Source organism: Hyalella azteca, unplaced genomic scaffold (genome assembly GCF_000764305.2).
Source record: "Hyalella azteca isolate HAZT.00-mixed unplaced genomic scaffold, Hazt_2.0.2 contig13638, whole genome shotgun sequence".
Taxonomy (NCBI): Eukaryota; Metazoa; Arthropoda; class Malacostraca; order Amphipoda; family Hyalellidae; genus Hyalella; species Hyalella azteca.
The window spans coordinates 75,163-99,844 of NW_025943552.1; the positions used below are offsets into that span (position 1 = coordinate 75,163).

A 24,682-nucleotide genomic window follows, 5' to 3' on the forward strand; every position below is an offset into this window, starting at 1 on the left:
AATCTAAAATATCAGCGTTTATTTCTCAAATAAAATTAAATGAGCTGCCACAAAAGCTTCTATTTTCATAGATAACATTTAACGAAAAATTTATGGAATCCTAAAATATTGCGTAGATTCAGCAACGTTAAAAGACTGCATCGGATCGGAACCTGAACGATATGACTGAGTTGTCATGGCAACACGACACAACACGGCAGAAACATACAACCCAGCAGCACATTTCGCACACATTTCGGTGAGAGGCTCGAAATCTATTATTGTCGCAAGTTTATGTCAACAGACACTCGCCTTCATGTTGAGGTAAGTGTGTGACACCATATTACGATTTAATAAACTTCTTCATTTGTTTAGCTTTATTATCAATCGTGAAAATTTATACTTTGGATTTTTCTCAAAAAACTTGGAATGAAGCTACATGAAAAGAGATCTTTAAATATAGATTATTCATAATATTTTTTTGTAATAATCACGGTTTTATCAAATAAACAAACTACCGCCCACAGGCCGCACTTTTTCTCATTGCGATTCTATGTACTAGATGTAATGACTTTCAATTATCAACTGGCTCCGTAATAAACGAATATTATCCAAAATTACGATCGATTACAATCATACATTGTTCTCGTTAATTATGATTTACTCATTGCTAAATTTGTATGCAAATTAGGTTCCTCCATCTTTATGAGTATTAACATGAATAGTTATTAACTTTTATTGAAATAACTACGCAAAGAAAATTTCAATTCCTTTTTTCTACATGAACTGTTTTAATTCGCGAATAAAAATACCATGGGAATGTAAAATACAGACAGAAAATCATTGTTAGAATAATTACCCAGCATTTCATGTTGTTCGATAATTGTAACTGTAACGTTCAAATTATGTATATGTTGCCACCTGATAACAATCGTGTTATAAGTTCGGCCCTTCGCAGAAATTGTTTGCACCTGAGTCGAGATTACCTATAAGATTTTCAGATCAGGCAAAATTATTATTGAATTTTAAATTTTGAAGGCATTAGTCCAGTGGTTCCCAAACTTTTTCAGGCTGGCGCCCCCTTTGGCTCCCTAGTGAATTTCTAGCGCCCCCCACAGACATACGCCTCTTTCTTGAAATTTAATAAGCTGCAATTTTAAAAGAGAAAGGTTAAACACAAATGTGTATTTCACAAATAGAACCCCATTTAGTGAACCAATATGTTTTTCAGCTGTTTCAGCACTAGAAACCTAGGACATCTCGGGCGAATTTACAGCCGGACTCGTGGCCGGTCTCTCGACCAATCTCCAAATTCAATTTTCAAGTAGTATCTCCAAAACTAATGAACGCAGCTCTATGAAACTTGGAACATGTATTCATCAGAACCTAAAGGTGTTATTTAGCTTGTAATTTTTTTTAAATGTCACTTCCATTCGTGAGTTAAGCGTATATTGCGAAACAGGCCGAAATTCGCAGTGATCAAAGAATTTCTTCCAAACTATTGAACAGATTTGAACGAAATTTTGAATATACATTCCTAAATACCAAACGGTGATTTTTTAGCTTATACTTTTTTTAAGATTTTACTTTTGTTTGCTAAATTTTTTTTTACCGTCATTCTTGATTTCACACTTCCCTATATTCGGCCCGTATCGCCGAGTAATTCGTCACTTAAATTCGAGGCGATCAAGAAATTTCTTCCAAACTACAGAACAAATTTCAATGAAATTTAGTATATAAATACCTAACCTCTCAACGGTGATGTTTAGCTCGTGACAATTTTTTATTTTGCTTTCGTTCGCGAGTTATATACAGATATTGGAGGTACGACCGGCTTTTCTACCGGCCGGATTAACCAAGAGCCGTATAAGGCCGTATAACTGGCAAACGAAGGCAAAACGAAAAAATTTTACGAGCTAAACATCACCGTTGCTGAGGTTAGGTATTTAAATACTAAGTTTCGTTCAAATCTGTTCAGCAGTTTGGAAAAAATTTCTTGATTATTGCGAATTTAAACAAACACGTATTGCTGTTTAAATCACGAATAAAGGTAAAAAAAAACTCGCGAACGAAAGCGCAATCGAGAAAATTTTCACGAGCTAAACATTACCGTTCGGCAGTTAGGACTGCAAATTCAAAATTTCGTTCGAATCTGTTCGGTAGTTTGGAAGAAATTACGTGATCACTGTGAATTTCGGCCCGTATTGCCATATAACTATGACAAAAACAAACGATGGCAAAATTCAAGCAATTTTCACGAGCTAAACATTATTGTTAGGTCCTAATGAATACGTGTACTAAGTTTCATCGAGTTAAAATCGCCCCCCAACCGCCCTCTTCTTCCTTACCGCCCCCCAAAATCTTTCCACCGCCCCTAGGGGGGCGATATCGCCCACTTTGGGAACCACTGCATGATTAGTCAGTTCCATTTTCAGCACTAACAAAATTTAATCAATTTCATGACTTATTCTATTGAGTATTCACAGGAGAAATTCAAATTATATAAGCAAGATGCAAACATTAGTTGATGTGAAACCGACCAAGAAATCTTTAATTAAAATGAGACCAGTACTATGAATTGCGATTGGTGCGAAGTGATCCTTACCTCAAAACGGAAACTAAAATAAAATACTGTAAACTGAAAAAGTGTCAATTGTTAATAACATAAAATATATTTAAACTAGGTTTTAAATAATCCTGATTGGCCCATACAGTGCTCAAGATTCGTCGGTATTCTTCAAAGCTTCAAACAATGAGAGAGATCAACCTAAAGCAAACAAACGTACTAGGCCCGCTTCAGGCTTTTCTGACATAGCAGGGAGCGGACAGTTCCTGAAGCGTTATACAAAACCGGTGGTGACCGCGGCTTTGAAGCCTATCGAAGTTTGTACCGATGTTCAGTATTCAGTGTCTTCCTTACACACGAATCATTGCACTACAGTAGACTTGACCGTTTACGTTGAAACCGTAGACTTGGCCGTTAACGTTGATTTCGCACGTAAGCAAAATGACGTTTGTGAAAAATTTTGCTACGCACCTACAATGTTAATAAAGCACGAATAAATCAATTATATAAACCGTCAGCCAATGTTATTGTTACCTCAAGACTTGGATACTGAAGTAACCGTCCAGACAACGGGTTAGGTATGCATTCGATATCGTGTGAGATAGGAATAAACCAAGCATTTAGTACCCGATTCACATGATAGAAATAATATAAAGGAGAAACGCCTCTGCGTGTTCTAAGATGCTACGTTTTAAAAATTTAGCAAGGTTACATTTAAGTTTCATCATCACAGTCTTCCATTAACTCTAGTTCATAACACCTTTCCAAGCTAGTCCAAACTAATCAGAGAGAGGGAAGCAATATTCTAGCATTTTTTTCTTGCAGAGACTTGAGTAATCATTTCTCCGCCGAGAAGCCAATTAAAAGTTACACATTGTTGCCGCTCATGAGTAGCTTGCGTTTCACGTAGTGGCTTCAACATATACAATGATAGTATCACCAAAACTCGTGCATTCTTTGCGTTACTTATAATTATGACCGCGACGGCAATCTTATTTTGCGTTAATCTCACGATACGTCCTAAAATTAGCGTTGATTTGGTGAAATGGAATCAAATGAGTCAGCTTGCAACAATTTAGCCAAGATGGCTCCCTTGCCCATATGTGCAGTTTTTTAAACTCCGCAGCTGTACGGTATTTAATTCGATCTCGAGACGCGCTCGGTCAATATGTTTTTTTTTAGGCAAACATGTTATATTATAAGAGAATACTGCACGATTCAATCTCATTCTCAATGAATTATCGGATATCAGGAATTTTTGTAAACTGGGAAATTGAATTTTTCACGTTGGCTGTATTTCCAGTAACAATCGCCACGCGCACTCTTCCCTGCTAGAAATGGATTTCTACGTCAAATAAAACTTCTAGACACAACATTCTAATCTTTAGATAGAATCAATATCTTGTGGTTAGTCGAGACTCGAGTGTTGATAAATCAAGAATTCATGTTCGTGTTCAAATATCACGAATTTCCCATCTGCTAGAGATTACACTTGTACAAACCATTCTATCTAATATATTTGTATGGTAAAAATCAAAAATTTTCTAACAGCAAAAACAAGGATCTGTCGAATCTTGGGAATACGACGAAGTAACTGACGTATCATCAGATCCTCCATCGTTTTCCACCAAAGAACACTCGACACATCACAGACGAACTCTTCCAACCAAGACCGAGTCTGGACAGGAATTCAAGAAAGCCAAAGCTCGTCTGTTACTACGAGAACCGGTTAGTTTTCTTTCACCTTTAAAAGCCGACAGAATGCACGTTTCTGGCATATCTATATTAGTTTGATGGAGTTCTTGAAACTCCCATTCACGGTGCTGCCACCGTTATGGTGTTAAGTGTATGTAACTCGAGTATCGTCATCAGAGTCCCCTGTGGGATGTCAAAATTCTCGGGTTCACTTGATGGGAGGCAAAACAAAAATTTTCACGAATGTAAAGTATGAAAACGACAAAAGCTGCTATATTTATCATGTACAATATTACAAATAAACTTAATATGAGTCAAATACGGCACAATCTCGTAAAAATTTCACATTGATTATTGTCTACGAAGTGCATGTTGCCGCCTACTTACAAAATCGTCCCGGGGACGTATTTCCTCGGTGAACGTAGTTTGCTGTAGGATTCATCCCAACAGTTTGTGTACTTAATGAATAATGTAGCACCCACAGTATTGATTATTAAACATTGTCCCACCTATAATCACATTTGTAGCAGTCTCCACCATGAAATAGATGCGGTGTTTTTCGATCAATCGTTCGAAAATTACCGCACAATCAACAGTATAATGCAATGCTTAGACGTTCGACCTTGCTGGAGATCTCGCCGGGAGATGTTTTGTCATCACAAATCCTGAATCCAATAAATAAATAAGGTTTGTTTTTAAATGCCGCGGTTAAACGTGAGATTTTAGAATTTCTGAACGTCATGGAAACCTACAAGCCTCAACTATGTGGATGATAAGTAGAAAATTTTTTAATATCTTATTTTTTAACTCTTCTGAATTATTCAGGAAAAATATTATCTACTTCTCAGCTTCTCAATACAGAAGGAGAGGAAGAACTCATCATGGAGCGTGAAAAATCAGACTCTCCTGGTCAAATGGAAGATCAGGTGAGAACAGAAATATTCCATTGCAAGATAGAAAAAAAAATATTCACTACTAGTAACCCGTAAAAACAGTTTGAGCTCACAGCACCGGATGAGCAACATTGGTTGCATGAATTAAAATGTTGATGGATTTATAATATCAAAACGTATTCTCAGCATATCGTGAACGCTCTGGTGCATGCCCTATATACTTCCGTTCGTTTGGGTCGCTTGTTGCTAAAGATCGTCAAAAGTCGTGTACAAGTGAAAGCAGTAATGCCTTCCCACACATGAATTATGGTCGGGAAATTGGACAGATAGCGTCAATTTTATACGGCTAAGCCACGGAAGGCCTCTCTTGAAGTCCAAATTTACCCGTATTTCACTGCTGCATTGTGGTTGGTATTTCAGTTACCATCCATGTCCTAAATAAGTTCAATTTAAGCGAATCGCCACTATCATGATGAACACTGAAGGGGAAGGCTACCGTTAACCTGCAAATTGTTGGTATATTTTCGTGTAGAATATATGTTTCATGCCCAAGAGTTTGACAGGAGGAAAACGACCTGGTCAGTATGATTCAGCCTTTCAACGGGAACTCGCATGGTCCTGGAATGGCAAATATTCCTTCATTTGCCAATGAATCTCATTTTCTTGGACCTCGAGACATTGATGAAGAAGACGAAGATGACAGAGACGAGGCAGAGGAAGGTAGGAGCGTCATTCCAAGTCCAGACCTCATGGGTATTTCTTCCGGGCGCGAACCGGAGGGCACGGACGTGGTTGCCTACGAACCTAATCGCCTAAACAGTGCAAGCCTCGTGCCTCCACCTCACTTGATGTCCACCTCCATCGGCGGTGGATTTTCCACGCCCTCTCCAGAGATCAGAAACAACCACATTTCTAACCCCGTAAGAAAACACACGAGTGATGCGACCACAGACTGGCATGATTCTCCAGCACCGATCGAATTTCTTTAACGTTTTGATCTCTTCTGTGAGGCGTCATCGTGACCAGTGTGATCTGTGATAACTGTCGTATGACTATCTGTGTTACTACATCATTGCAGCGTGTCGTCCTTGTTTTCTCTGCAGAAATTTGCGATGAAAATGCGCTCTCCTGTGTTCATTTCGCGTGTTTCGTGTAGCCTGACCACACTATTTTGTCACGTTGGTGTGCTCTCACAACACGTGTTGATGCACCGAGCTCTCGGACGTCTTGGTAGAAAACCTTTCGTGTGTATCAATCTAAAGTTTTGTTATCACATTAATTTTTGAAGTGGAATTTCGTTCCTTTGCACCTAAATTGTGCTGCTCAATTTTTTTGGAAGCCCTCGTACTCAGATGTTAGGGGAGAATTGATTCAAGACAATCAACTCTTCACAACCTAAGTAATTCAAATAGCCCTTTTAATCATCGATTTTCATATGCCTCTAGCTATCTGGATTTTTAAACTTTGATTTTTAAGTTTCATTAGTATAGATAATCAATCATTTATCATGGATAAATAATCGAAAATTGCAAATTTACCTTAATTTGGTAGTTAAGGATTTCAAAACTAGAGTTAAATGCCTCAAATGAAAACTAATTCCCTCTCCTATATAGATCGACGAGAATTCTGAAGATGAAGAAAACCCTGCTGTGGTTACGGACATCGTCGATAACGACGACGAAGAAGGCATGGAAGAGAACGATGTCGCAATAGACGGTGATAACCCAGGCGGGGCTATGAACCATCCTGGACCCGGTGCGGGACATCGACTTGACACGCTGGATTTGGGGTCTGGGGGACCTGGAGGTCCTGGAGCCCAGACCAGACAGGATGATGAGGAAGATGATGACGATGATGAAGATGATGATGGTCAGGGCAACGTGCCCGAGGGGTGAGTAAGACTGCGGTGTGACGCGGCATGGGTATGGAAATGCGGCGTCTGGATAGGATACGTGACAGGAAAACGGTGTGATTTTCATCATTATATTTATCAGTGGGCCAAGCAGATCGCATTAAATGAACAGATAACAAAAATATACATACATACTCTTCAATCACGCCTAAAAATACACGAGGTTGAAGGAATCATCGCATGATTTTGCTGTAACACTTTATTTGCGCTTTATTTGAACCCCTGCCACCATTAAACGTTTGGTTTTGCTCGTTATTGGTTAACAAAGGACGGTCCCTATTTTCAATGCATTCAGTTAGTCGATTTCTGAAGTTTCTTTCAACTCGCTGAAGCATACTGACGGATATGTTATAGCGATGGCTTGGCGTATGTTGGCCAGTCATTGTAAACAATTAATTTAAGGTCACCTCTCGAGGAGCTGACGCGCTCTATAAAATATTGTCTCAGAAGATCCACCAAACATCGCATTGTGTGGGCCGTGGCTCCATCCTGTTGGAACCAGACATCCCTGAAATTCATTTCAGCCAGTTTTAGTAGAATAAAAGCGTCAATCATTTGCGTATACCGAGCTCCAGTCACCGTTACTGCGCGTTCATTACTACGCGCGGGATGCTCGTTGAGTAGCGATAATGCAACGACCACTAATAAAGTACGCCTCGAGAGCAAACGCACACTGCTCACTCAGCCAATTTATATTGGCAACTGACAAGGCAGCTCACAAAACTTCATATACTTGCCTTCCGTATAAAATCCTTCCCAAGTATTTCCTACAACGTCTGGCTGCTTGACGTGAAATACAAAACAGGAAGTTTCCGTGAATCACCTTGTATTTGTTATGGTGCGCTACGTAACTTATAAAATAAAATATTAGACAAAATTTAAATGTTTAAACTACTATATATAGAATATAGCAGTTTCAGCGTTTGTTAGGCCGTAGGCCTGTTGCCGATTCTTAACATTACAGAAGATCCATAGCATTTTGCGGGCTTGAGCTCGCAAATCATAGCTTCAAAATTTCTTTGCTTAACCGCCCGGCCTTCTTGCAAATTCTGACCAAAAACTGGCGCACAGAGCTGGGATCGAAACCGCACCTCTCTGCGCCAATCTTGGTACTCTGGGCCCATACTTTCAAAAAAAGTTAAGAGTCCATCAGCCAATCAATGACGGCCACGCAAGCAAAATCCACCAATCATAGACAAGAAAATAGGGCGTAAGTACTAACGTTCACTTAGAGAGTTTTGAAAGTATGGCCTCTGAACTGTAACCATTGGGCAATGCAGTATAAAAATTTGAAGCAATGCAGTCCAAATTTAAACAATTTTTATTCATACAATAAATACATCGAGCAGAGCCTACGATCCGGCCGAGTACGAGAACCTGAACGTATCTCCTGAGATCCGCGAGCTCTTCTCGTTCATTACGAATTACACGCCGCAAGCTATCGAACTGGAACATCGACTTCGCCCCTACATCCCTGACTACATCCCTGCTGTTGGCGACATCGATGCCTTCATCAAAGTAAGCCCGATTGCGGCAGTTTTTCCCCTACATCCTTGATTACATCCCTGATGTTGGTGACATCGAGGTCTTCATTAAAGTTAGCCTGATTGCGGCAGAGTTTCTTCCACTACGTCCCTGACTACATCCCTGCTATTGGTGACATCGATGCCTTCATCAAAGTAAGCCTGATTGCGGCAGTTTTTCCCCCACAGCATTGACTAAATCTCTGCTGTTGGTGACATCGATCCTTCCATTAATGTAATTTTGATTGCTCAGTTTTGCTCCTACATCCCTGACTACATTCCGGAGATTTGCTGCAGGTCAACAGTCAACAATAGTCAGTAGCAAACAAAAACATCAAATAGTAGTAATTTTGGGTTCGTTGGAGTTCGTCACACTTAATCTGCGCTACTGAAGTATTCCAACATCTACCAACTCTGTAGAAAGTAAAAAGCAAGACAAATATGTGATTCAGGCATACATGATAGAACTGATTTCATTTTACATTATATTCTTGCGATGTCTAGAAACGGTAAGATTCATTAACTTGACTTCAGACAAAAAAGTTACAGGTGATTGATGTATCCGTGCACAAAGGGTTTCTCTGTCTATTCACGTTTATTCTAGTTAGCAGGGTTCCAGATACGATTAGGGATTAATTTATTCTTAGAAAGAGGATTAAATAGTTCTGCTTACTTAGAAAGAGGGTTGGTTAACTAGTTTTGCACCTCAGATTCTGCCGCCTGACAACTCGGAGACCAAAGTTGGTTTGACTGAGCTCGACGAGCCGAGCGCCCGCCAGAGCGACGCTACGGTACTGGATCTCCAGCTGCGTTCGCTGGCAAAGCACACAACCACCAAAACTTTGGTAAGCGACACCAGGTTCATTATAAAATGCCAGATTATGAAAAAATTTTTCCTTCATGACGTCTTTTATAAACCAATCAGTCATTGACGAGTCCCTGCCATTAATAACTACAGTCGATCATCAAAAATGCTCATCATGTTTAGTTACTAAGAAAGCAGCATTTTCATGATGAAACACAGCCTATTTTTTAATGTACGAAACTATAACAGATATTAAAAAATTGTGCGATGCATTTTATGTTTTACGATACACAGAAATTTAAATTATTTTAATGCTGTTTCTTCTAATATCTACAGGGATTAATGAATATCCCTAGGGATCAATAATTTAAAAAAAGCCACAAGAATGCCAGAAGAATGCGCCGCGCCGCAAGCCAGAAGAATGTTTAAAATTCACAACCTACTTCATATATTCGAAACTCTATTTCAATTACACACAAACCTCTGGACTGCAATCTACTAATGAACCGTGCAAATGATTAAACTGATCCATCATTACATTAATTGCATCTCATTATGACATTTTCAAAAATTAAAAAAAAAACACTTGTCGATTATGTAGAAAGGATCAAAAATAAAATTTTCTTTATTTCATGTAAAATAATTCAGAATTTTTTAAAGTATGCACTATCGTCCTCCACGATCAACTGTGCTCAAGCTTTATAACACTAAATCAGATAGAGCGTAAATATTTTAAATATTGAGTAAAAAATGTCAAGATGACGATAGACCCTAATCGCACTCTGAAAATGCATGCATAAATATCGATTTACAGCAGGTTAGCCCGGCGTCATCCGGGGTCGATAAAAGTCATTTTAATTTGAGAATCCCGTCATTCCAATGCGGTGATCCGGTTCTATCGTCCTGAATCCGGTTAAAATTTTTGAAGCTAAATTACGGTAATTGCAAAAAGTACTGTTCAGAAACCACATCTAGCAAAGAAATCCCGTTTAAGTCCTGTTTTGAAATATAAAGCACGTTTGAACTTTTTTCGAATAAAATGTACTCTTAATAACGGAAAAATAAAAAATGTAAAATTTAACTTTGTTAGCGAATCAAACTTATTTTAAAATTAACTCGTTTCCATCTTTATTTCTCAAAGGTGCAGGAGGCCAATATTAAAAATTAAACTCCCTGATTATATCCCTAAACTATAAGTCTCACGTCTGGGACAAATTTACGGCTGGACATGCGGCCGGTGTCCAAATTCAAAGGCCACTAACCCACTATGAAAATTTGTAAAATTTATACAGGATTAGGTTTATTGGACATTATCCGATCAACAAAATGTAATTGCTTTATGAAGAATTCACTTATACAATTTTAAACCAGATAATGCAAAATTTTTGTTCCTTCTAGTCCATCAAGACAGTGGAAAGCGCAGATAAAAATCCGAAAGTTATCGAAAAATGGGTACGTGACATCAGCGACTTGCATCGCGCCAAGCCTGCCCCCACTGTTCATTACTCGAAGTAAGTCATCCTCAAGCAGCCCGATTATTCCATCACCTTTCATTAAGAAATATTTGGACACTTACCTTCTTCCTGCAATGCAGACTTGAGGGCACTCTTCGTCAAACATGTGGTCACCAATATAGCCAAATTATAGGTATCGAATTATATGTAGCTATTTTATAAATTACTCTTATTATGCATTTATTTATTGACAAGCACTATGTCCACTGAACACCAGCGCACACTGACCAGGTTTAACTGCCGTGTCCAACATTCAAGTTGCTACTTAAAATCTGCGTCACAGTCAGAACGTGCACCTATCGGATTTCGGCTTGCAAACTCACTGCTAATTCTCTTTCGCACAGTTATTAATCCAAAGCATATTCAAGCATATGCAGTACGCAGCAGATCAGAGCGGACTGAAAACTGAAATGATAAACTAATGCCTTGCCTATTGACGGGAACTATTGTTCCGAGATGTGGACATAATTCATTGACCATTCATGCACCCGTGGACAATGGTTTAGTTCTCAACTTGTGGACGTTATCTCAAGGCACGAGATGAGAAGATACCATTGACGACTATCGAGGTATCCGTGGACAAAGGTTTAATTCTCAACTTATGGACGTTATCTCTAGGCACGAGAGAGAAGATACCATTGACGACTATCGAGGTATCCGTGGACAAAGGTTTAATTCTCAATTTATGAACGTTATCTCTAGGCACGAGATGAGAAGATAATATTGACGACTATCGAGGTATCCGTGGACAAAGGTTTAATTCTCAACTTATGGACATTATCTTTAGGCACGAGATAAGAAGATACCATTGACGACTATTAAGGTATCCGTGAACAAAGGATTAATAAGCGTGTGCTACGCAGGCGCATGCCAGACATCGACAGCCTGATGCAGGAGTGGCCAGGAGAGCTGGAGGATTTGTTCCAAGAGCTGCGGCTACCCAACGCTGCACTCGATCTCGACCTTGAGAATTACGCTGGACTCATTTGCGGTCAGAATTCTTAGGAATTTAATTATATCTTAACAATCAGTTAAAATATGTTTCGATATACCTTAATGATAAAAAGTTATTCATCCAAAATGGTTTAGCAACATTCAATAAATGGTAACTTCATTTGTGGGAATACTATGTCAAGTTAAATTGAGAAAATTGCGTTCTTGAAATACGTCTGCATTTACTTTTCAAGGTACCTGCAGATCAATAACCAACTAGAGGCATCAAACGTTCGTATACATTACCCTGAAACAATACATTAGCAATGTATACTTTCCTTTATGCTAAACAGTTATACTACATATGTTGATATGCAATATTGTCACTCACTGGAACTTACTGTAACTTGTGTCAACAGCAATCCTGGACATACCGGTGTACAAGAGCAAGATTCAATCGCTGCACGTCCTCTTCACGCTCTACTCCGAATTCCGCAACTCCGTGCACTTCCGACGTCTGGCCGAAGATAATTACATGGATAACGAACAGGGAGAGCGGCTCGTCATTGATTGAAATGCAAGACAGAAAGAAGCAATCATAAGTATATATTGTTATCAAATGATTATTTATTATTGAGTAGAAAAGAATATTCGTTGGTGGTATGGCAAGGGAATTTTATGGACGAATTGCCATGAGTAATCAAATTCGACACCCGAGTTGTTGTTTCAGCTCGTAGATTTCCACTATGCGAGGAGATATTAAAATGTGAGATTAGTTTATACGAAATTACGTAAATTTCTACGATGTGAGAAATTAAGAGAATTTGTGGGGAAAATTAGTCAGCAAGGGACAAATAGGTAGTTCATGGCAAAAGGCAACGAAATTAATTTACATCACTGGAGAGCTTCTAACTATGACAGTAGTTCTGATCTACTTCTCAGAACATTCTATCGATTTTAATAGCCGTCCTAAGGCCTAACCAACAGAAAAATATCCATAACATATATGACGCTGATGCATGAATTAGAATTATTTACCAATATACAATATAATAAATTTATAGTGATTATTACTTTGATTTTGGTATACGCAAAGCGTATAAAATCATTAATACGCAGTACGTAGCAAAGATTCCTTCTAATTATTGAACTATGAAGACTTGTGCGTGGCTGAGAGAATACGTACACGTATCGCTATGAAAGAAGCACGACACGTATCACTAGTCAGCTCGAATGACATGACGTCACGAGCCGCTAATCTAGTCGGACTTAGCCTACATGCGTTTCGCTATATGAAACGTACGAACGGAAGTCGCATCAACTGATCTCCAACTAAAATTAATGTGTCAGAATATAGCAACCTTCTACTTAAATGATAATTGTTTTAGATTCGGTCCTAAAAATTGTTCGGTCCTACTTACAATAATTGTTTTAGATTCAGCCCTAAAATCTGTAGTTGGCAGAAGGTCCAGTCAATAGGTCCATGACTATTTCCTGTTAATCATAGAGCTGAGAGGATCATTACAGTAAAACAATTTCTGAGAGCCAAATTTGTGATAAATGTTGGGGAGATTTAATTTGAACAAAAATGGGAAAGTGTAAAATGATACGAGTACAATGGTCGAGACAGAGCTCGTAGCTCATCAACACAGGTGAATAAAGGCGCTAACAAATTTAAGTCACCAAGGTAAAATAAAACTCAGAGATTATTTGATATTTTTGTTAAACCACGAAACGGTTCATCACAGGAACGCAGGTCAGTAGACGTCGGCTGCCAAGCAGCATCGACTCGTTGCTCTCTTTATTCGAATAGAATTCAAGGTAAGATTTCGGTCATTCAATGTCCATACAACAACTTCTCGCCAGTCATATCACCTCGGCTCAAGCTCAAATGTGCGAGGACTGCCGCCAATTCAGTAGTTTCTCAATTCTAAAAAAAAAAATCCAAGGCATTTTACAAAATTACGTCGGCATGCCTTGCAGATAGACTATAAAAGTTCTTAGTAATAACTTAGACAGGAAGTTCTAAAAAAAATTGTGACGAAAAAATTCAATTGTATTATAGTGGTGGTTTAACCATGTATGAAGTAATCTCGCACCAGCAGTCCATTATCATCAGAGAGTTTCCTACAACACAATAATTTATAACCCACACGATGCCTCAAAATACCAGAGCACTAAAGCTGGTGAGGAAGGAGCATCGTATACCCGACGAAGAAAGAACAAGTGAACAACAACTGAAACGAACACGCTTACAAAAGTTCGCTCACACGAGACATCGGCCATCCGCACGATGGAGACGGGGGCGGGAAGCGCCGGGTAGCCTGCCTACGCAAAAAACGCATCTGCTGAGCCCGCTCAAAACAATGGCCGAAGCCTTGAGCGTCCTTTGCCGCTAGCAAAGGACGCTCATGAGTAATGCCCATTTACTTAATTGCTCATGTTGCAATGCCTAGCAAAGGAAGCTCATGAGCAATGCCCACAACGCGCGCCCCCAGCAGTCTTTCGACGAGAACAAAGTCGCGTCAAGACATCGCCCGGAAGGCTAAGGACACACCCATGAAGTTACCAGTACACAAAGTGATGCTAGGAATGTTTATAGAATTGTAAACTAAATTGAGAGAGAATTGTTTAGCAGAGGAGAATGGCTACTCAAGTATGTCATGAGAATAGGTATAGAACCTGACAAATGCTTGCACAAGAATTAACAGGGACAATTTTTCAAACTCTTGTTAACGCAATGGTTTCTTAAAGCAATAAAATCAACATATATCCATAACGCGCTTCACAGCGCTATTTATACGTGCTCGAAGTTTTCCTAAGGATAATAGTTCAATAATTGAAGTCTGTGGTGTAATTACGTACAGCGTACACACTGAATAATAATAAATCCCTAAGTAAAATGTTAGAGGAGACACTGAAAATTTTAGGCTCGGAGAGAACTGAATCACATGCATCTGTCAATCGTGCAAGTCTAACGAGAAATATTCGATCAGTCATCAACCTCTGCTAGTCCTAATCATCTTAGCAGACCAGGAAACTAAGGTGTTCGGTTTCAGCTGCTCACAAGGAATGACAAATAATTCTAGAGAAACATAAGTTACCTAACTGAGAAAGTACATTCCAACTGTTTCAAGTTCCCACTGGCTGATATACTTCACTCCAATACACATACGAATTACTCTTCACCGTCTTCCATCTCCTGAAAATAACCACAGCCAGACTCATTTCTTTCAAAAGCCTGCAGATCGGCCCTCTAAACTACCTAGTCAGCTGCAATTATGAATGGTAGACCAAGAATGTGCCACCACACCAGTTACCAGCGACAACCAGGAAAAGATACCAATTGTCAGCAACCGCAGGTTTGCCACCACATCCACCAGTTGACAACAGCCAACCGCACGCACGGCAAGCAACTACACAGGAATTCTTACTGCAGAGAAACGTACTAGTAAGTTGCCAACATAAAACTTATTCAGGAGTTGTATGTACAAATTTACACCTCATAATTGGTTCTATATACAAAATTGATTCCACCTTCTGATGTTTGACTTCAAATTTGAAATGCAATTTTTCTGAAGCCTGTACAAAACAATAAAAAAATCAGTCGGGAGCAAAATACTGATAACAGAGGAGATACGTCATAGAACTGATGAAGTTAACTGCAGACGATGAGGGGACAAAACGACAGATACGAAACCTAGCAATTCAAATGCTTGAAGGCAACCTAGCCATTCAAATGCCTGAAGAGTATTATCTCCTTCAATATCTCAACCGTAGTAAGTTTCGATTGACATTAACTAATACAGACAGAAAGTGGGAATCATTTTAGAATGGTAAAGCAAACTCGACCATCGATCATCGCGGGCATCCTTAACTTCAATAGCCAAGAGAAGAAATGAAACTGCTGTGAGTTGGTACATAATCCACGTGAAACGAAGCTGTTATCTCCGATTTAGACGACTACGACTCTTTGTTAAGACACGATGCGCCAGGACAGAGAAACGTTCATCAATATGGATGATTTCTAAAACGCGCTAAAACAGTGCACGTATGAAAGCCTTCACAAACAAATCAGAAGTAGCTGACACATAATGCTCTTAACATTTATTATTGAACTTATCTTTCACCGATGTCGAATTCATAAGTGAAAATACCACCATGTGGCTAAGCCACGAAAAAACATAACAAGTCTGCGACAGTAAAAGCTATGAATGCGAACGAATTTTCAATATATTAGAAACTGGTATCATTTAAATCATATGCCAATTGTTTTAGATCTGCGAATATATTCAAGTTCACCTGACAGAACAATAGTTCAAAATTTGTTCATCAAGACAACGCATGCTCGACAGCCAAGATCTAAAAAAAAAACAATAAAATAATTACGTTTGATCGATCTAGGATGATGGAATGGAAAAACGAAATTATTCTGCTACGATAAGTTCCGGAAATTTACCCTAAACTAGGAAAGGTGAATGTAACATTTGGTCCATGGAGGGAGCGATAAAATTGCGACTGACATAGCCGACACGAAGCACATTGAGTTATTGCCTACGAACCTGTCAGGATCTGGGACCATACTTTCAGAACTCGCTAAGTGAACGTAAGTACTTACGATCTATTTTCTTGTCAATGATTGGTGGATTTTCTTGAAAGGCCGTCAATGATTGGCTGATGAACTTACGATCTCTACACTTTTTTTGAAAGTATGGCCCCAGGTATGGCCTCTCAAAGTACATCAGGGAAAACAAATGATGAATTATAATACTTTTAACACAAAGCGCTTCCGGGAGGATCAAGTGGAAGCTTTTAGAACAAGAGATCAACACATGAGCGACTAGGTACAAATGACTCAAATTTCTAATTTACAATCGAGTTTGTATACAGAATAGTCTAGCTACCAACCATCATCAACAAATTACCTAACATCATGGAAAGTCTTGAACATACGTAGTACGAAAACTAAGCCTTAATATGAAAATCATCTGGGTACTGAAAAAATATAACCAAAGAATTTTCGCGTCCTCCCTAACACAAATTACATCATACACCAGCTAACAATCAATTCTTCAAAATAATATCTTATGAAAGAAAAAAAAAAACTAATAGCAGACCACGAGCACTGATGAGAAAAATCAAGGAAGCTCCTAGGTCGAATTGAGAGCACTTTAATCATGTGAAAACGAAACTACTTTTGAAGGGGAATTGTCTTCGAGTTAATCAATAGACGAGCGTCACACGTCGTGAAAATAATCAAGAGCACACAAGATAAAATCAAATGCAGCTCAGATTTCATGCAAATAAATTGCATAAAAAATGTGAAATTCGTACGCAGTCTCCTCCAAACGAAAGCTCTGAAGCAAATTCTAGTATAAATTCGAGTAAACAAGTACAAAACAAGTACAAGTGGACCCTCCGTAGAGTATTCTAAGTGACCAGCGAAGAAAACAAGGAGCGAACTTCCCACAATGCAGGTGATGGTGGTGGTGATGACGGGTTTGATGATGGCATTGGTGTCACGTAGTCATCATCTCACTGTTGTTCGTTGCCAAGCCTGACACGGCGTCTTTTAGCGAGTCGTTTATGTCTCGTCGAAACACAGAAAGATTCTGCGTGAACCTGTAGAGCAAAGTTTGAGATAACAAAATAATATTAATAAAATTATACTAGTTCAAAAGCAACTTGTTTTAACAGTTCCTTGTGAACAGATCATCCAATAAGATTATCAAGACATAACATCAACTCACTTGTCCCTGTTCTTACATGAACAGGTCATCCAATAAGATTATCAAGACATAACATCAACTCACTTGTCCCTGTTCTTACATGAACAGGTCATCCAATAAGATTATCAAGACATAACATCAACTCACTTGTCTCTGTTCTTGGTGAACAGGTCATCCAATAAGATTATCAAGACATAACATGAACTCACTTGTCCCTGTTCTTGGTGAGCAGGTTAGGCTGGATGCCGTCCATTAAATTATCAAACCACTGAGCCATGACGCTCTGCTTGTCTGCTGCCTGCTGACTTATTATTTGCTGACGAAGCTGACCAAAGTACTGCAAGATAGTCGTCAGTTCAAGCAAAACCAAAAGCACCAAACCAAAGCAAAAAGTATTACATTTTTCATTTAATTTATTTTTAATTTTGACGATTCCTCCAAAAATAACAGGGCAAGAATAGCAATACATCGGACGATATTACTTAATTGGTGTACCGAATGCAAAATCAAATATCATGATGAGCCTTGGTCCGTAGACAGTAAGTAGGTGGATTCATTTTTTTTCGAAGAAAGAATTGCTAGCATTTACCATGTTAGTTGGCAAAGCTTTGGATATATTGAGTAAAGGTTGAGTTAGGAGAGCTCATCCATCACGTCTGTGGTGGATGGCAAGGTGTGTGGCAAGGCTAAAGATCGTCGCACTATGTGTGCCTTCGACAGATAGTTGTGGACGCTTCTCAGTAAAGCGGATGAGAGGAAAAAATATAACTCAGTACTCGCTGCAGTGAGTGACAGAGCGCATTTTCTCGCCGACGAAAACGTGAAGTCACCGACGAACAGACGGACGGACAAGACGAACACAATAGCGCCTTTCTAGCGCATTTTCTCAATTATGGAAAAAATGCACTATTGTGCTCGTCATGTCCGTCTGTCCGTCCGTGACCATGTTTTCGTCGACGAGAAAATGCGCTCTCTTTCACCCACTGCAGTGAATACCGAGTTATATTTTTTTCCACTCATGAGAAAATGCGCTAAAAAGAGGGCGCTACACACAGGTTACGGGAGTCCTGAAATATGATTCTGTTGAGCATGATTGCTAGACATACCTCATTATTGAGGAGTATGAGAGGCAGCAGAGGGCGCGACATGCTCCATTGGTTACGGCAGTCCTCAAACATGATTATGTTCAGTACCGTTCCCAGCATCTGATGGAATATCTGCGGCTGATGCTTCATCACGCGCACCAGTGCGTCGTTCTCCACATCAACCCCCACAACTTTCTTGCCTCCTGCAAGAGAAAAACTTCTTTAACGACATGAATCGCAATATACTTATAATTAATTACATCTTTCAATCAGAAAAATGGCAACAAATTATGCTTTCTCCACAGAAACAAACGCACAAGCTAAAAAATAATGCATAGCAGAGTGAATCACACTCAAACAATAGCTTTCATCACCGATATAAAATTGCGAATAAGTTACATGCTTTTTCGTTATTTAGCAGCAGAATACAACACGTTCCTCTTCAATTGTACCATATTTTTATGTTACGTGTCTCAAGTATACGTACATCAAGAGAAGTTTATTAAAATTATATAAAAAAATGACTGGGTACGTTGAACAGAAACATTCCCTTCCGGAACAGAAGTCCCCCCAAAAAATATTATAGAGCGATTGCACTATCTACGAAACGTCGACTATAAAATTTGTAATAAGACTTCGAGAGATAAGAAGCTAGTATAGATGCAGGACCAGATCCAGAAAGCGAAGGAATAACAACTTCTTTGTGAATAAATGAAGTAAAAAACCTGAACATATAAGCAGTGAAGGATTGAACGGCAAAAAAATTGAGGCATAGAAAATTAGTCATGGAGATAGATAACCTAAAAGGACAGTTGGCGTCGTAAAGAACGGAACTAATTCCGAAAAACAACGTTAATTAGTTTCTACAGCCATCACTTATCTGTTTAATTATGGCAGGATCACGCACCTAACATAAACTACAAGCAATGAAGACACTAAAATTATATTATGACTCAAAATACAGGAGAATATCATCGTAAAATTTATCCAACTTCAGTTATCATAAACTTATCACCATCCGAGAGCAGCACACGCCCATGCGCAGTAACTGTCAATTCTCCTACTTGTACGATTTCCGAAAACGTTAATTCGTTCTATGAATTACTTCATTTCACCTTTTAATCCTATAGCTCAAACATCAGCATTACATGGCATAAATACTAGCGAATACTAGTCTAACAACTGAGACAGTGACACATTTATATTTTATCTTACATCATCATAAGGGTACGCACACAGTGAAAGCAGGTTGCCAGCGTGCTGGTTACCTGCTCAGACTGGCGCCTGAAACCATAGAATACAGAAGCCTATTCGTACAGGTTTTCACTGTGAACACTTACATTATTATACTATGTTCATTCTTGTGGCAGGTTGGAGCAGGTTGCCCGCGAGGGCAAACCTGCTTCCACTGTGTGCGTACCCTAACCTCGCATATATACTACGGTATCGACTCTCATACCACTTCTAAATATTTTGTTGTATAAAACATCAGCATAACTTTGCGTAAAAACTAGCGAGTCTTTCAACCATGACACATCTAAATATTTTCGTCTGTCCTGTATTATAAGCATAACGTATCACAGATACTTCGGAATATTACAACAGTAACACATCTAAACAAGTTGGTAAAATACTCTTACTAAATCATTAGTAATAAAAAGCAGGCATGGCGAAGGATTTTTTACGGTCAATTGGTTTAGAAGGTTTGGATCGTGGGTGCTTTGCCACTTCTATCGAGTGAAATCGTTTACTTAAAAAAAACATTATTAGGAGCCCTTACTTCGATACTCACTTGTTCATGATCGGGATCAATTTATTTAACCTTATAATATGATCTGGCATATCTTTCTCATTAATTCATGAAGAGAAATGCATTGCCATCGAGCAGCGAAACCCGGGTTGGCAGGAGAAAAAAAATCGACATAACGCCACCCAAATCATCAGCTTTGATCTCAGGTTTTGAGTACAATTAAGGCCAGAAGCGACCGGCGGTTAATTCGGCTATTTTGGACACGACTACACGGAAATCTGTAAGGTAGGAATGTTCACTTTCGTTATTTACTTCACTTTCGTTATCTAGATGGGCATCAGTAGACGTTCTCAAATAAATTATAAAAGCACTGGATATTTTACAAAGAAATATTTCGTTCAGAAACCAAGGTTCCAGAAAGAAATATTGTTGAGCGATCGCACTATCTGCGTAGACGTTGATGGGATAATTTATAACGAGGCTTCGAGAGATACGACGTTGGTTTAGAATAGATCGTGGACCGGATAACGAATAGAGTAAGTGAGGCGATAAATTTAACAAGTCGGAAAAACATGAAGTAGAGGATAACTGACGGACGAAAAGTGGGAAAAGCGACGGACGAAATTATTCATAGAGATTGATTTCCTGAAAGAAAAATCGGGCGTGGTTAAGAACGAAACGAATTCATAATGACCAAGTTAATAGTTATTACAGCCATCACAGAACTATTTTATATTTTATTATGACATTTTTTTATCAAAAACCTAATATAAAACAATTGAGAAAATTAAATTATGTTATGAAAATATATAGATAATTTTACCTCCAACAAACTGGGTTGCAGAGCTCAAAATATAGTATTGGTGCTGTGAAAAACGAATCAATTTCTGATGTCTCTAGGATTACCAATGGAATGAATGAATGTGTACAATGAATGTATTTATTTGCCAGAACAGCAAGGGACAAGAAAAATAATCTATAGAGACCATACATCAGCTAACCGGTTCAATTAAATCAAACTAACCGGTTCAATTAAATCAAACTGCTCGGGTTTAAAAAATTAATTAGAGAAATTCCCACGGAAAATCGCACAAAATAAAAAATGATGTACGAGTAAAAACGAACTAGCGTACGGCATGCGAATAGAAATACTCGGCCACTCGTGTTCAGTAATGAAGGAAACCAGAAACTCGGCTTGTAATAAATAAGATATTGGAATAATTCATTTATTTTCAATGCTTGTGAGCGATGACAGGACCAAAATTTAGTTTTCCTAACAAAGGGCTTAAGTTAATGACCAAGTTAATAGTTAATCAGGCATGATTCTTAAAATCTAAACTTTGGTGGAGGCTCAAATAAAACAGCACACGCCGCTGTGATGACATGAACGGCTAGTGCAAAGTTAATCAAAATCAGCTTGCACATACAAAACAATCACCTCAGTTGAGGTAATAAGAAGCAGGCTTTGAATGGGTGATGAGGAGAAAACGCATCTTTTATAACCTACTAGCAGGTTAGCCCGGCGGTGTACGGGCTTGATCAATCCTGCAATTTTGGAATTCTTTCAAGCCAAATCTCGTGTCTCCCGTAATCCCGTTAATATCAATGAAGGCCGTGTATTATAATTAAATATACCCCTCCAGAAATAAACCCCTTCATTTTACACAGAAGATACGAGTCCCATTTCACTGTCGTTTCAATAACTTGAAAACAACCATGACGCGTATTTATCATAGCCTTTCCTATTCTCCCACTAAAAACAAATTGTCAGGTCTAGGTATCGATAAATATCCTAGATACACGCCCCAACAGCCCCTATATATTAGCAATGAAATTTTAGGAGTCATTATACTTCACACACACACACACAAAGTTGTACAAATATTCATAAGGGAACGGCTCACAACTCTACAAATAATGTCATCGTTAAATCTGTACAACTCCAGTAACTGGAGGAGCAGTAGCCGAGCGCAGTGCACGCCGGTGAGCAGCAACTGTCAGAAACTGTCAAGCAGTAACTGTCAGTAACTGTCAAGCAGTAACTGTCAGCAGCAACTGTCAGTAACTGTCAAGCAGCAACTGTCAAGCAGTACCTGTCAAGCAGCAACTATCAGAGCTGTCAAGCAGTAACTGTCGGTAACTGTCAAGCAGCAACTGTCTGAGCTGTCAAGCAGTAACTGTCAACTGTCAATTCAACGTTCTTTATACAAGCTAAATTGTTTTATAAGTCACTCAATTCGACGTTTGAGCCTCATGGATTAACATCAATAAAAAATCGCACGGATGGATCCTATATCACCAGCCAACGCATTATGTTGTACTTACTTTCTTAGTTCTAGCTTTGGTACATTAATTTCATTAAACATTACATTTTGAGAAAGGGAAGCTTCGAAAGGATAATATACTTCACACACACACACACAAAGTTGTACAAATATTCATAAGAGAACGGCCACGACTCTACAAATAATGTCATCGTTAAATTTGTACAACTCCAGTAACTGGAGGAGCAGTAACCGAGCGCAGTGCACGCCGGTGAGCAGCAACTGTCAGTAACTGTCAAGCAGTAACTGTCAGTAACGGTCAAGCAGCAACTGTCAACTGTCAGCAGCAACTGTCAGAAACTGTCAAGCAGCAACTGTCAGAAACTGTCAAGCAGCAACTGTCAAGCAGCAACTGTCAGTAACTGTCAAGCAGTAACTGTCAAGCTGAACTGTCAAGCTGTACTGTCAAGCTGTACTGTCAAGCTGTACTGTCAAGCAGTAACTGTCAGAAACTGTCAAGCAGCAACTGTCAGTAACTGTCAAGCTGTACTGTCAAGCAGTAACTGTCAGGCAGTAACTGTCAACTGCAAATTTGAATGATTTCTTTATACAAGCTAAATTGTTTGATTAATCACTCAATTCAACGTTCAAGCCTCATGGATTAACCTCAGTGAAAAATCGTACGGGTAGATCTTATATCACCAGCCAACGCATTATGTTGTACTTACTTTCATAGTTCTAGCTTTGGTACATTAATTTCTTTAAACATTACATTTTGAGAAAAGGAAGCTTCCAAAGGCTTTCATCAGAAATATTCTTGTGTGAAATGCCTTAAGTATGGAAATGATATCACATGATTATTTGACATGTCAGGCGTAAAGCTCCATCACTCCGTGTAAATATTTTTTATCTGCCCTAGCCTATAATCACTCACGTAGCAATGATACCCGAGACCCCTGTATTAAAAATCTAGACTTCAATTCAAAATAATTATATGACGAAATAAGCGAATTTCTCATAAGTAAATAAATAAGTAAGTATATAAGTAATTAGGTAGCATACTCTCTTTACATCGGCAGCAATTTAAGTTTAGCAGGCATGGCGGAGAAGTTTTCACACCGTAAACTTTGTTCAGGAGAATTGGATCGTTAGGTGCTTTACCACTTCCAACGTGTGAAATCGTTTAATTGAAAAAAATAATAATAGGGGCCCATTCTTAAAAGCGCATTTCTTATGGTCACTAATCACTATTAATCAATTTGGCAAGAAGAGCCGTGGGAATTTTCATTTAACTATCCTATAATTTAACCTAGCGAGTTTTATCGTTCATCGTTACACAAAGAGAAAAGCATGGCAAACCCCACCCAAATCATCAGCTTTGATCTCAGGTTTCGGGTACAAGGCTGGAGGCGACCGGCGGTTAACTCGGCTAGTTTTGACACTACAAAGAAATCTGTACGGTAGGAATGGTCAGTTTCGTTATTTAACATAAGCACATAACACACGCGTCTTCAATTGAACTTCATTTTCATAGAACGTGAGTTATGTAGATGGGCATCAAAAGTCATTCTATTAAATAAATTATAACAAAACTGGATATTTAACAAAGAAATATTTCGTTCAGAAAACTATTATAGTTTAGCTTAATTTAGCGGCCAAATGTTTACTAGCGCTTCAGCTATTTAGCTACCTCGCACCGAATGTCAAGATGAACATCACCATAGAGGTGGAAGGTCTCAATTATTGAAAGTTATATAAATCAAAAAATTCTTCATCACCCAAAAGGGGCGGAAGGTCTCAATTGTCCAGCCCGCTGAAGCTGGCTCGAGAGAAGCAGCGCTAGCATCTCAAAGAGACGAAGTGACAAGGAGGGACACGTGACAAGGAGGGACAAGTGACAAGGAGGGACGGATGACAAGGAGGGACAAGTGATAAGGAGGGATAGGTGACAAGGAGGGACAAGTGAGAAGCTAAGACATTTGAACGAACAAGAGGTCGCTTACGCGGGACGTCGGCCGCCCGCAACGAAAGAGA

General features: G+C 38.9%; 2 protein-coding genes across 4 annotated transcripts in view; one reads left to right on the top strand and one right to left on the bottom strand.

Moving 5' to 3' along the window:
* The first annotated feature begins 205 nt into the window (after window positions 1–205).
* Window positions 206–13,529, top strand: LOC108665120 (intraflagellar transport protein 46 homolog). 2 transcript variants are annotated; one of them, XM_018151846.2, is made up of 10 exons: window positions 206–303; window positions 4,097–4,273; window positions 5,089–5,166; window positions 5,697–6,053; window positions 6,747–7,024; window positions 8,395–8,563; window positions 9,279–9,413; window positions 10,772–10,884; window positions 11,751–11,878; window positions 12,240–13,529. In XM_018151846.2, the coding sequence occupies exons 1-10, from the start codon at window positions 274–276 to the stop codon at window positions 12,392–12,394; spliced, it is 1,620 nt and encodes a 539-aa protein (XP_018007335.1). In that variant the 5' UTR covers window positions 206–273; the 3' UTR covers window positions 12,395–13,529. The 2 variants fall into 2 exon arrangements, with proteins under 2 accessions (XP_018007335.1, XP_018007336.1); XM_018151847.2 differs by lacking the exon at window positions 5,697–6,053.
* Window positions 13,530–16,636: 3,107 nt separating this feature from the next.
* LOC108665122 (exportin-7) overlaps window positions 16,637–24,682 on the bottom strand; it is a 51,851-nt gene continuing 43,805 nt past the window's right edge. For both annotated transcript variants that reach the window (XM_018151848.2, XM_047883763.1), the window contains 3 exons: window positions 18,656–18,837; window positions 17,759–17,886; window positions 16,637–17,442 (listed from right to left, as the gene is read on the bottom strand). In XM_018151848.2, the coding sequence (XP_018007337.1) occupies window positions 17,340–17,442; window positions 17,759–17,886; window positions 18,656–18,837 (413 nt within the window). In that variant the 3' untranslated portion in view covers window positions 16,637–17,339. The remainder of the gene's footprint in view (window positions 17,443–17,758; window positions 17,887–18,655; window positions 18,838–24,682) is intronic.